Source organism: Lissotriton helveticus, chromosome 3_1 (genome assembly GCF_964261635.1).
Source record: "Lissotriton helveticus chromosome 3_1, aLisHel1.1, whole genome shotgun sequence".
NCBI lineage: Eukaryota > Metazoa > Chordata > Amphibia > Caudata > Salamandridae > Lissotriton > Lissotriton helveticus.
Window position 1 is genome coordinate 1365805826 of NC_136061.1, and position 13920 is coordinate 1365819745.

General features: G+C 48.8%; 1 protein-coding gene across 1 annotated transcript in view; it reads right to left on the bottom strand.

Moving 5' to 3' along the window:
* Positions 1-13920, bottom strand: part of ACTR3 (actin related protein 3) — a 431810-nt gene that overhangs the window by 96935 nt on the left and 320955 nt on the right. Inside the window, exon 8 of the mRNA XM_078682010.1 lies at positions 198-371. Coding sequence (XP_078538136.1) covers positions 198-371 — 174 coding nt within the window. The remainder of the gene's footprint in view (positions 1-197; positions 372-13920) is intronic.

Sequence of the window (13920 nt, forward strand, 5' to 3'; positions counted from 1 at the left end):
GAGAATCAAAAAAGTAATAAAAAAATAAAAACTTTACAAGGAAATACTTTTGAGGAATTAACCTTAAGGGGTGACTAAACCTCTTTATATTTTGGTCCAAAACCGATTATGTCTTATCTATTTGTTTGCTGCGTCTGCCATATCACTAGGGCACCACTGCCGACAAAGAAAGATACTATAAATTACTGTACATTTACCTCAGGATGAAAGAAAATCTCTGGGCCCAGGAATCGTTCATAGCCAACATCAATGCTGAACTCTTTCTTCGAAATGGCATTTACTCCAGTAAACTGCTTTATCCACTTGGTGCCATCAGTATCATATTTGCTAAATTCTTTGACTAAATCAGGGCACACATAACTAAAACGTTCCTAAAAAATAAGAAAATGTTTTTTAAACCAACAAAGGAAGATTTAACATTTAATCCATCATACTGGTAAATGCTGGTTTGTATCCTCCACCAGTCCTTTATCTTTAGGATTGAGGTCTGTCAGAAAAACTTTTAAATAATATTGTGCATGCGTTTATTCAGTCACTTATTTGCCCATCAAGGGCTATTTTGTTTTACTTTCTTTTTCTCCAGTTACACTGCTGCAGCTTTCATGTTCTTTCAAGTTCTTCAAAACATGAACGTCCCTATTCCACTCAAAAGAACATCGAGATGGCGGGGGGGGGGATTGAGGGAGTGGGAATGGGCGGGTAAGGGGTGAACAATCTCCCTACCTCTAGGTAATTACAGGTAATCATCTCCTAAAAAGACAAATGTTCAGAATACTGTGCAATGGGAAACAGGAACTAGTGCTGTAAACACAGGGCCGCTTACTTAAAGATTCGCCCGCCTGGTTATGTGTACTCCTGACACTATTCTACTTCTTAAAGTACACACTTCATGTTACATTACCCTATCGTGTTTTATACGGTTTTGAAAATTCCAATAAAAAGATTTAATAAAAGGGAAAAAAAAAAAAAAGAGCATGGAAAAGACTGTTCTTGTGTGTACTATTAGGTTAATCAACAGTAAATATAAATGAGCAAAACTGCAGGGTTACTGAATGCCCATATCTAAAGACCATGAACTGGGGACCTAAGCAATTCTTTAATAACTACTTAAGATCTAACTCAAGTCCTAGTAAAGAACCAATAAAGTAACACCCCAAAAAGAACCCCCATCATTAAAAGAATACTCATTGATGCCTCTGCTTGAGAACACTTCTCCAATAGGGGGCATGCTCACAAAAATCCACATAACTGACCTTTGGTTAGACTGAACATGTTTCAACATGTTTTGCAGGTGGTATTACAATACAAAAAGAGGTCTAATCGCAGATTTCCAGTGAGAAGTACACTACTGGTGAATTCCAAACTTTCAGCCCCATGAGTGTTCAAAATGAAGATCAAACTACAAAAGTAACTCCTACAAATGATTCACTTTGTGAGTTTAAGTTTAATTTAACTTTGAATATGATTTTATTAACATTTTGTTGCACTGTTTAACTAGCCATAGTACAATAACAATCGGTATATCTAGCCTTGAAATGAGAAGGCCAGTCCCAAAGAACCCTTACATCCCACCCTCAGCAATCGCACAGCCACAGCCCACCCCAGCAATCGCACAGCCACGGGCCCGCCCCAGCAATCGCACAGCCACGGGCCCGCCCCAGCAATCGCACAGCCACGGGGCCGCCCCGGCAATCGCACATTAAATGAAGTTCGGAGTTCTCATAATGTCTAATGGCTAGTCGCCCATGGTAACTGTGACCATGTCAGAGGTCCATAAATGTTTGTGCCTTCTACGGACTGTAGCATAATAGTCATCTTTCTTAAAAGGCTCTAGCCGTTTCAGGGCTTAAGTCGCTTTTATTTATTTATTTTGAAAGTTTTATATAGCGCGAACAAGATCTTTGCAGATAACAGAGCGCTTTACAAAGGCAGGTGTAAGGGTAGGGAAACAAGGGAGCATAGTGGGCAGGTAGGTCATCAAGTTAATGTAAATAATAAAGATATTACATATAGTACAGGTGTGAGGTAGCATGGCATAGTTGGAACGTAGATCATCAAAACAATGTAGACAATACAGAAATAGAAAATAATACAGATATGAGGGAGCAAGAATCTAAGCACTTTAGTCTAATACAAGTAAAAACACATGTGCATAGGAATCGGACCGGTAATACTGATCGAAGCATTGTAAATCAAACACAGTTGTTCAAGTGTATTTAGCCATAAGGATATTTTTGACTTCTTTCTTAAAAAGAAGAGTGGAGGAGATGAGTCTGGTTTCAGGAGGGAGTGCGTTCCAGATCCTAGGCGCCATTCCTGAGAAGGAGCGTTTGTAAGTTTTTTCCTTCCAGAATCTTCGAGGTTTCAGCAGAAGATTGTTTGTACTTTTGGTCGTTCTGGACCTGCCGGAAATTGTCAACTTATGAGTGAGGTAGCCGGGTGATTTCAGGTGTATAGCCTTGTGCGTCATGCAGGCAATTTTCAGCTGTATTCTGGCTTCAAGAGGCAGCCAGTTCAAGGATTTAAAGTCAGGGGAGATATGCGAATGTTTTTTTGATCCAGTGATGAGTCTTGCTGCCGCGTTTAGTGACGCTCTGAGGGGTGCAGTTGTAGTTAGGGGGAGGCCGCAGAGGGCTACGCTGCCGTAGTCTATGCGAGGGATGACTAGTGCTTGTACTGCGGTTTGGAAGTCTTTTGCTGGGAGGAAGGGTTTAAGTTTTCTCAAGGTATTTATTTGGAAGTTCGCCCCCTTAGTTGCCTTGCTGATATGTTGCTGCATGTTGAGGTTGGTGTCAAGAGTTATGCCTAAAGATTTTGCTGAATCCACGATGGTCGGTTGGACATTGAGTGCTGTTAGGTGCTTGAGCCATGTTTGTGCGGAAGATATTTTCGTGGGAGGTGAGATTAGGAGGAACTCAGTTTTCATAGCATTGAGTTTGAGGTGGTTATCGGCCAGCCAAGATTGGGTGCTTCTGATCGTTGAGTTCAGACTCAGGATGTCTTTGGGGGATTGTAATGAATATGCTACTTACCAGTATGCATCTGTTCTTGGCATGTAGGGCTGCTAACATTCATATCTTAGCATTAGATCGCCGCCTAGTGTTGGGCTCGGATGATTGCACATTGTTGTCCTGGAAGAGTCTTCGAAGTATCCTGAGATAGGTGGCTCCTCCCCTGGACTACAGTGCGCATGGGCATCGGCTCCATCCCCAGATTGTTTTTCGCCATTGTGGCAGGAGATGGAGTGAAAGTGTAAAGGATGTCCATGCTAATGAAATAAATACAATAGTATATCTGCAGCTGCGACAGGCACCGGGGAGGAGGGCGGGCGATATGAATGTTAGCAGCCCTACATGCCAAGAACAGATGCATACTGGTAAGTAGCATATTCAGTTCGAGGCATGTGGGCTGCTAAATTCATATCTTAGCATAGAATACATAGCAGTCCCTCCATCAGCGGCGGTTGCCCGTGCCAGCTGCAGAAACCTGAAAAAGTGTCTTGAGAACAGCCTGTCCTACAGCTGCTTGCTGCTTGGAATGCACATCAACACAGTAGTGTTTTGTGAAGGTATGTGGTGTGACCCACGTGGCTGCTCTGCAAATATCCTCTAAAGGAATGTTCCCTAGGAAAGCCATGGATGCCCCCAGTTTGCGTGTGGAGTGTGCTCTGGGGGGTATTGTTAAAGTGCGCTTGGCTTTTTGATAACATATCTGGATGCACTTAACAATCCATCTGGCTATGCCTGCTTTGGAAATCGGGTTGCCTTTGTGTTGTGGTGCGAAGGCAACAAAGAGTTGTTTTGTTTTTCTAAAGGGTTGTGTTCTGTCTATGTAGTACATCAACGCCCTCCGTACATCTAAGGTATGGAGCATTCTTTCCGCCACCGTTTGCGGGTTTTGAAAGAATGCTGGTAAGTCAATAGTTTGGTTAAGATGAAACTGTGACACCACCTTAGGAAGGAATTTAGGGTTAGTGCGTAGCACTACCCTATTTGGGTGAATTTGAATGAACGGCTCTTGTATGGTGAGCGCTTGCAACTCACTGACACGCCTCAGAGACGTAATAGCTATCAGAAAGGCCACTTTCCACGTAAGGAATTGGAGCTCACACGAGTGCAGTGGCTCAAATGGTGGCCCCATCAGTCTGGTGAGAACGACGTTGAGGTTCCACACCGGAGCTGGTGGAGTTCTTGGGGGAATGACTCTCTTCAGACCTTCAAGGAAGGCTTTAATGGCGGGCACTCTGAAGACAGAGAGGTGCTGCCTGTTCTGAAGATAAGCCGCTATGGCTGAGAGATGTATCCTAATGGAAGTGTACGCCAGATTGCACTTGTAGAGATGTAACAGATAGCAGATGATGTTGGGAATAGATGCATCTAGCGGGTTGATGTCATTGGACGTACAATAGATGACAAAACGCTTCCACTTAGCAGCATAGCATGCTCTAGTAGTAGGTTTCCTCGCCTCCTTGATGATACTCATGCATTCTGGAGGTAGGTTAAGGTATCCAAACTCTAGGACTTCAGGAGCCAGATCGCCAGGTTGAGCTGTCGTGGATCTGGATGCTGAATGTCTCCATGGTTCTGCGTCAAAAGACTGGGCGTGAGGCGCAGTCTTTGATGCGGCACCACTGAGAGTTCGAGGAACGTGGTGTACCAAGCCTGGCGCGCCCACGTTGGAGCAACTAGGATGAGAGTCATCGCGTGCTGCCTGAGCTTTCTTGCGACCAGCGGTATTAGAGGGGCTGGCGGAAAAGCGTATGCAAATTTGCCTGACCAGTTCATCCATATCGCATTCCCCTGCGACTGTGGGTGAGGGAACCTGGCGGCAAAGAGTCGGCATTTTGCGTTCTCCTTTGTTGCGAACAGGTCTATCTCCGGATGACCCCACTGCTGGAAGTACGGGTGGAGAACAGAAGGGTGTATCTCCCACTCGTGCATCTGATGGCTGTATCTGCTGAGCAGATCCGCCATCTGATTGTCCTTGCCCGGGAGGTGTTCTGCCATGAGGAAAATGTTCCTCTGAATGGCCCACTTCCACATGCTCTGAGCCAGATGAGACAGCTGTGGCGAGTGGGTGCCCCCCTGTTTCTGAATGTAGTACATCGCGGTCATGTTGTCCGTCCGGACTAGCACGACCTTGCGGCTCAGATGTACAATGAAGGACTTGAGCGCCATGAAGATTGCCATCAGTTCCAGATAGTTGATGTGCATCTTCTGTTGCTGCGTCGTCCATAGTCCCTGCACCGTGTAAGTGAGCACATGTGCTCCCCATCCCTGGAGGGATGCGTCCGTCGTCAGGACAATCTGCGGCACGGGCTCGTGGAACAGTCGGCCCTTGCAAAGGTTGTGTGGAGTCCACCAATGCAGAGAGTCGTATGCCCGACTGGTAACCAACACTAGGTCTGTCAATTGCCCACGAGCCTGTGTCCACTGATTCGCTAAGCACTCCTGGAGCGGGCGCATATGTAACCGTGCGTGAGGGACTATGAAGATGCAGGAGGCCATCATGCCAATCAACTGCATGAACACTCTCGCTGGCAGGGAGTGTCTCGGTCGGAATCGTTGGATCAGTGACTGAATGCTGTCGATTCTGACTTGGTTTGGCTGAGCCATGGCTGTCAGGGTGTTGATCGTAGCACCCAGGAACTGCCGGACATGTGCCGGCTGAAGATGCGATTTTGGGTAATTTAGGGAGAAACCCAGATCGTGAAGAAGGTGAATTGTAGTCGACATGTCTGCGGCGCACTGTTGCTCTGACTTGGCTTGTACGAGCCAGTCGTCTAGGTAGGGGTAGACATGGATATTCTGCCTCCTGAGGTGCGCCGCCACTGTCGCTAGACACTTGGTGAACACCCTCGGGGCCGTAGTGACTCCGAAGGGTAGGACCTTGAACTGGTAGTGCCTGCCTTGAATAGTGAATCTTAGGTATTTCCTGTGTGACGGGTGTAGTGGAATGTGGAAATAAGCATCCTTGAGATCTAAGGTCGCTAAGAAGTCTCCCTGGTTTAGCAAGGGAAGAATCTGCTGCAGTGTAAGCATATGGAAATGCTCTGACAGTATGTACAGGTTGAGGGGACGTAGATCGAGAATGGGCCTGAGAGAACCGTCCTTCTTTGGAATAAGGAAGTACAGGGAGTATACCCCTGTGCCTTCCTCCCCCACCGGCACGAGCTCGATTGCGTCTTTTTGCAGCATCGCCACTACTTCCTGCTGCAATAAGTGCAAATGCTCTGCGGACATAGGCCTTTGCCTCGGTGGGATGTTGGGTGGAGTGGATTTCAGCTCTAGGCAATAACCATTTTGGATCAGTTGACGCACCCACCTGTCTGTGGTGATGTTTCTCCAGACGGGCAGGAACTGCTGCAGTCTCCCCCCGACAGGTGTTAGGTGGTCGGGGGGCAGTGACAGAAAGTCACTGTTTGCTTGGAGTCGAGGTGCGGGAGCTGTTGTTTCCTCTGCCGCGACCTCTGTTGCTGTTATTCCTATAACCTCCCTTGTTCTGCTTAGTGAACGAGGATTGCGCCCCACCTTTGGAGAACTGGGATTGTTGACCCATCTGTCCTCTGGTGACTCCACGTGCACCTGAGCGACGAAAATTGCTGCCACGAAACTGTTGGGACTGCAGGGCCCCCATAGACTTAGCAGTTTCCGTGTCCTTCTTTATCTTCTCTAGGGTGGTGTCAACATCCGGACCAAACAGACTATCAGGATTGACTGGCTGATTCAGAATTGTTGTCTGAATATCCTGCTTAAACCCTGAGATGCGGAGCCAGGCTTGTCTTCTCAGCATAACGCTAGTGTTGATAGCCCTAGCAGCTGTGTCCGCAGCGTCAAGTGCACACTTGATGGCTGCGTTTGATATTAGCTTTCCTTCCTCAATAAGCATTTTGGTGCCTTCTTGGAACTGTGGGGGCAGGTGTTGTATAATCTGTTCTAGGGTGTCGTAGTGCGCCCTATCATAACGCGCCAGGAGCGCCTGTGTATTTGCGATGCGCCAAAAGTTTGCCGCCTGTGCAGCCACTCTTTTGCCTCCTGCCTCAAGCACTTTGGACTCCTTATCCGGGGGAGGAGCTTCACCCGTTGTCTGTGAGTTGGCACGTTTCCTGGCATTGGCAACCACAAGAGAGTCCAGTGGCAATTGTCCCCGGATGTAGACGGGGTCCGCAGGAGCAGGCCTGTACTTCTTTTCAATGCGAGGGTTGACCACTCTAGCCCTCGTAGGCTCCTTAAAAATGTCTCCAGCATGTTTGAGAACACCTTTCAGCATAGGAAGTGTCTTTACTGTCCTTTCAGATATGGCAAAGGTGTCAAAAAGGAAGTCTTCCTCAACCGGGTCGGCATGCATGTCCACATCATGATTGGCCGCCGCCCGTTCAATTAGTGCATGAAATCCTGCTGAGTCCTCAGTCGGGGATGCACGTGCATTAAAGGTCTGCGGGTCTTGGCCCGCACCTTGGGTGTTCTGGTCACCAGTGTCGTCGTATGAATCTGGTTGTACATCAGGTTCATCGATGGGGAAATTGTACTGTTCATCCTCATCATATTCCTCACCCACAGAGTGTTCTGGGGAGGGAGTAGGGCTCCGTCTTGGAGGAGGCTGAATCGGTTCCGTGAGGCCTGAGGCGTCAAGGGGCACCCTCTTCTTCTTCAACGGGATGACGTAGGGGTCCACCGGCTCCGAAGTGATCTTCCGTTTATAGAGTGTCAGCTTGCCGGTGGCAGCATCAATGAAATGCTCTGAATCGTCTACCGATTCGAGTGCACGACGTGGAAGGGGGTCAGGCAGCGAGGAACCCTGTTTCGGAGCCGATTTCGTCGAAAACGCTTTCGGCGCCTCCTTAGGTGGCAAGAGAAAGAGGAGTTTCCCAGAAGGCTTAGCCGGAGCGTCCTTTTGCGGCTGCGGTGATGGCATCGGAGCCGATGGAGCAAAGGCTTTCTCCCTGATTCTCTGCAGTGACTCCGCAATGGGGGACGGTACACTGCCAGTGGGTTTCGCCGCCGACAAGGATGCTTTGAGCGGTCCCTCGGATCCGACGTCCTCGCGGGCCTTGTGCGTTTTGGGCGCGGAAACTGACTTCGGCGCCTCCGAATCTTGAGGCCGGGGCGCAGACTTCTTGTGCGTAGCCTCTTCGGAGCCGACCTTGGCGGGCTTGGACGGCGCCGGAGCCGCTGATCCGTGCCGACCATCTTTCCTGGGGGCCCCCTCCTCGGGCGTCGGTTTCGATTTTGCAGCATCGGAATCGACAGACTTCCTCGGCTTCTGCGGACCGGAGGTCGACGGAGCCGACGGGTTGACGGGCACCGACTTCTTCACAGGCACGGCAGCCATCTTAGGGACACTCGAGTCCTTTGGTTTCAGTTTCGATTTCGGGTCGGCCATTTTAGGTGTCGACGACTCCGACGGTTTCAGTTTCGGTTTCGAAACAGCGTGCCCAGCAAGTGAGTCCGTAGCCGGGCCCGAAGGCGGGGCTGTGGCTTGCGGCAACGGGTCCTGGGTAAGGCCGACAGGCGATCCCGTGTCCCGGTCGGTATCTTCGTAACCTTCAGGGCAGAGCTCGTCCCCCGAGCTGTCTGCCGCGGCCCCATAAATCTCATCGTCGTCTCCTACCTCTTCGACGTATTCGAGGACTTGACCCGCGACTCCGTCGTCGTCTCCCGGATCCGCCTCGACCTCCGTCTGTGATGGGGAGATTTGTAGAAGGTGACCCTGGACCTCTTCTTCCGGGTCGCCGAAGATGTTCTCCGGCTCTGGGGCCGCCTGCCTAGCTTCCAAGCGCACCGCGCGCCGAAGCTTGAGAGTTTTCTTGGAGCGGAACTGTGCACAGGCCTTGCACTTGCCGTCGTCGTGGTCCGGTGAAAGGCACTTGTTACACACGGGGTGTAGATCGATGTGTGGGTACTTGGACCCACAGAGCGGGCAGTATTTAAACGGGCTCCGCTCCATGTCCGTAAAGGCTTGCTGTCGTGTCGCGATGAGAAGGCCTCAAAGTGTAGAAAACGAAGAAAACTCCGCTTATTCCGGCTTCAAGAGACGGAAGACTCGAGACCGAGCGCAGACAATACCGACGCAAGAAAAATCGAGGCCTTCAGGCCGCTAAAAGTTAGTTTTACTTGGTTCCGACAGTAAGACGTCGAGACCACATCCGAACCCAATGGCGGAAAAAAACAATCTGGGGATGGAGCCGATGCCCATGCGCACTGTAGTCCAGGGGAGGAGCCACCTATCTCAGGATACTTCGAAGACTCTTCCAGGACAACAATGTGCAATCATCCGAGCCCAACACTAGGCGGCGATCTAATGCTAAGATATGAATTTAGCAGCCCACATGCCTCGAACCTTGAGATATAGTTGAGTGTCATCGGCGTACATGTGAAAGTGTACATTGGATGCTTGTAGCAGGGTGGTGAGAGGTTCCATAACTAGGTTGAACAAAGTAGGGGATAGGCAGGATCCTTGAGGGACACCCAACGATACCGGTACTGGGGAAGACATCAAGTTTTTGCTCTTGAATTTTTGAGACCGGTTGTGTAGAAAGGAAGTGAACCAACGAAGAACAGTCCCAGAGAAGCCCATTCTTGTGTTTAAGAGTTCGAGTAAGTTTTCATGTTTCACTGTGTCGAATGCTGAAGAGAGATCAAGAAGGATGAGGAGGCAGGTATCATTTTGATCTAACATTTGGAGGGCGTCGTCAATTATGTGAGTCATAGCTGTTTCAGTGCTGTGCCCTGCTCGGAAGCCTGATTGATGTGGGTTGAGGAGATCAAACTGTTCTATGTGCTTTGTCAGTTGTAGTTGGACGCATTTTTCTAAAAGTTTGGCGAGAGTGGGAATGTTGGTAATCGGACGGTAATTGCTTAGATCAGTGGGGTCGGCTGTTGGTTTCTTCAGTAAAGGTGTAACTTGTCCAACTTTGAGGGAGTCAGGGATGGTTCCTTGTTGAAGTGAGCTATTGATAATTTTAGTCCAGAGTGGGAGGAGCAAAGGGATGAAGTCTTTTACAGCGTTAGCAGGAAGAGGGTCAGTGAGTTGATTGGATGGTTTTAGGGTGCTGAGTATTCTGTCAATTTCTTCTTCAGAGTAGGTGTCAAAGGATGACCATGTCGCATTGTTTTTTAGTTTATTGGGTGTTATGCAGTTGGGTATTGAGTAAAGGCTTGCGTCATTGAGGAGGTCGCTCCTTATATTGTCAGTTTTTTTGTTAAAGAAGGCCGAGAAATCTTCACAGGAAGGAGTAATGCTCATAATGTCGACAACTGGGGGTTGTTCCTTAGATTGAGATCGGATTAGCTCGAACAGTTTACTTGGACGGTTTTTTGCTTGGTCTAGCTGGAGTCTGAAGAACTCTGACTTTGAGCGTTTTATTTTCCTGAAGTATGCGTTTCTCTTTTTCCTCAGAGTTTTTAGGTGCAATGTCGAGGGAGCTGATCTCCAGGTGTGCTCTGCCATTCGCATAGCCCGTCTGTCTTCAATGAGACTCCCGTTGTACCAGGGGTTGGATATCTTGGTGGATACTCTTTTCAGTTGCATTGGAGCGGCCTCATTGATTATTGAGGCCATGGAGTTGAGATAGTGGTCAGTTAGGTACTGAACATCAGTAGGGGGGAGTAGGAGATTGCAGCTGTTAAGGGGTAGAGAGTTTGGATTGAGTTTCCTCAGGTCTCTTTTCCAAACTTTGGGCATGGAGTATTGCACCGGGATGCGTTTAACTTTTTCCTTGATGAGGAATGTGATAATATGGTGGTCTGACCAGTCACAAGGTTGGATTGAGTCAAGTTGAATGGTGCCTTCTTTGGAGATGACAAGGTCGAGGATAGAGCCTTTGTTATGTGTCGGGGTGTTGCATATTTGAGTGAGGTCAGAAGCGTTAAGGACATTTTTGAGGCTATTAACTACTGCGTCACTGCAGTCATTCCAATGGAGATTGTAGTCGCCAAGGTAAATTTGTGTGTTTTGCCGTCCTGAGTTGATTGACATTGTGTCCATGAGTTGTTGGGAGAAGACGAGGTTGTCCCCCGGAGGGTGGCATATGATGTGTAGTGAACATACAGGTTTGTTCTCACGGATGACATCAAGGCAGAAGTATTCACAGGAGGTAAGAGAAGGGGCGGTGACTTTATTAATTGAGAGGTTGCTCTTGTAAATGAATGCGATTCCGCCACCTGTCTTGTTGGACCTGTCAAGTCTAGTGATGCAGTAGTGGGGGGGGCTAGGATATCCATGATAGGATTGGAGGATTCAGTTAACCATGTTTCAGTTAGTATGGCCAGGTCAAGGTTCATAGACATGATGAGGTCAGCGACCTCCGACGAGTGTTTTTGGGCCTATCTACAGTTGAGAAGTGTGCATTTGAGTCTGGGGGTGCAAGGGGAGGTGGAGGGGTCTATAGTGAGAGGGACTTTAGTGAGGTTGTTGGGAACGGAGCCTCTGTTGCTATGCGTGGGGTGCCTGATAGGGTTGGAGAGAATCGTAGGAATGGACAGGTGTTTGGTGGCTAAGATGTTTTGGGTTGCCGGGACGTGTGTTGAGTAGGGTGTGTATGTCGAGGTCCGAGAGAGTCTTGATAGCGCACTGGGGGCGGTTGGATGTATTGCGAGAGGGGATAGAGGTCCAATGTAAGGGGTGAGTAGGATGTGTCTTGATAGTGCGCTGGGGCCGGTTGGAGGTATTGAGAGAGTGGATGGAGGTCCCATGTAAGGGGTGAATAGGATGTGAGGGGGAGTTGTTGATTCGTTGAGAAATGGTGTTGAGAGGCGGGTGCCTGGGGTGCGTGAGGAGTAACTCTTTGAGCGTGTGAAGTTCTTCTTTCACTTGGAGGAGTGTGGTCATGATTGTGTCCAGCGTGCAGTTGGGTATGGTGTTGGTGTTATTGGAAGGGTAATCAATGACAGGAGGGGTGAGGCAATTGCGAGACGTGTGGAGACTGGTCGTTGCGGGGGTGCAAGTGTAGTAAAAGGGAGTGAGAGTGGGGGCCAGGAGTGGCGGGCGTGCAAAGAGTGGGGGGGGGAACGATTGAGGGAGTAGTGAAGGCTAGGAGTGGCGGGAGTGCAGGGAGTGCAGGAGTGAAGGATAGGAGTGGCGGGAGTGCAGGGAGTGGGGGGGGAGATGTTGAGGGAGGGGTGTAGGTCAGGAATGGGTTGAGTGCAGAGAATGGGGGAGCTGTTGAGGGAGGAGTTAAGGCTAGGAGTGGCGGGAGTGCAGGGAGTGGGGGGGAGATGTTGAGGGAGGGGTGTATGTCAGGAGTGGGTTGAGTGCAAAGAGTGGGGGGGGGGGGGGAGATGTTGAGGGAGGAGTGGGGGCCAAGAGAGGCGCGAAAGCAGGGAGTGGGGGAGAGAGGTCAAGGCAGGAGGGGGAGCTAGGAGATCGGGAGTGCAGGGAGTGGCGGGGGTGGAGAAAGTGGGGGGGGGAGTTGGGATGGGATAGAGTTGGGTTGTGAGGGTCAGAAGCGGTGGGTCGTTCTGAGACGTTAGTTGGAAGTGTGGAGTTCTGGTTCAGTTGGATTGGAGTATGTGTGGAGGTCCGACGGTTGGAGAGGTGCTCTTTGAAAGTGGGGGAACAGGTTGTCGAGAAGTTCCAGGTTCCTGTCTGTGGATTGAATTAGGACAATCCCGTTATTGTAGATGGTAATGGCTGTTCTGCCTGGGAAGAGTTGGGATGGTGCGATGGAGAGTGTAAGTCCATGAGCGGATTTCCTGATGGTGGAGACGTTAAGTAAGGTAAGGAACGCTTTTCTCCATTGAGCTCTGCGTGCGGTGTGGAAGATGATATCGGTGTTCAGGGATCCATTTACCGGTGAGAAGTAGGTGTCGGCAAAGGGTGTTTCAGGGTGGGACCTCAGGAAGTTGTGTTTAAAGCGTTTAGCGGCTTTTTTGGTGAGTGCGGGTGGGTAGTTTATTTTATATGTGTGCTTGCCGCTGTGATCCATGTTAGGATGGCGTAAAGGTGGGTGTGGGAGAGTGAACAGAAGAAATATATATACAAGAGCACAGATAAATGCAGACAATAAGTTACATGGGTCAAAAGACACTAGTGAGAGATCAAAATATATGTGGTAGCAAATAAGTGCATTACAGGAATAAAAAGTGAAATGGGTGCAGCATACACAAATATACAATAACCAAATATGAGTATAATACTGATGAAATACTGGAACAAAATACAGATGCCAACAGCAAGTTAATGCGTCAAGTGACACTAATGAGCAGCCAGAAATATATGAGGTAGCGATCGGTGCAAGGTGAATTAGGTGCAGGTTAAAAATATCCAAGGTACACGTAGAGGTATAATACTGCAATAAAGGCAGACACTATCACAGGAGGTGAAGATACATAGCTATGTAAAAGTGCGCTGTAGATGAGATTAGTCTAAAAGAGTCCAGTTCTTAGGGTAAGGTCACTTTAAAGTGAAAATGACTGGTCCATAATGGGGGTACAGGAGGGGAATTATTGCTACAGTTTTCTGTCCCCAGCCAATTTTGAACAGAGGAGGTTAACAAATGTGATCGAGTGGGGTGATGTAAATACCTTTTTGCAATTTCTGCTCAGCAAGCTGTTCAAGATGTCTGCCAAAATAGAGTATATAAGGCAGGAGTATTAGTCCTTTGTCTGTTGTCTGTATTTGGAGAGATCAGTTTCCCTTTCTACTGAGGGCGAGTTAGTCCTATTTCTAGGTTGGTGCTTCCTAGTTGCTGCTTGGTAGGGAGGAGAGAGACTTATCTCCGTTTAGGCGACCCTTGATCTAGTTGGAATGCAGCCTCACAGTCATCTAGGGGCGGTGGTGTAATTTATTGCTGGTTTGTTGCTCCCGTTATGGCTCCCGCCATTTTAGACAATGGAGATACTGTCCAGTCGGCGAAAATAGTTTTATTTGCACGACAATAGCCCTTTAGGAAATCCGGGCAGCGGGAGAGAAAGCCGACAA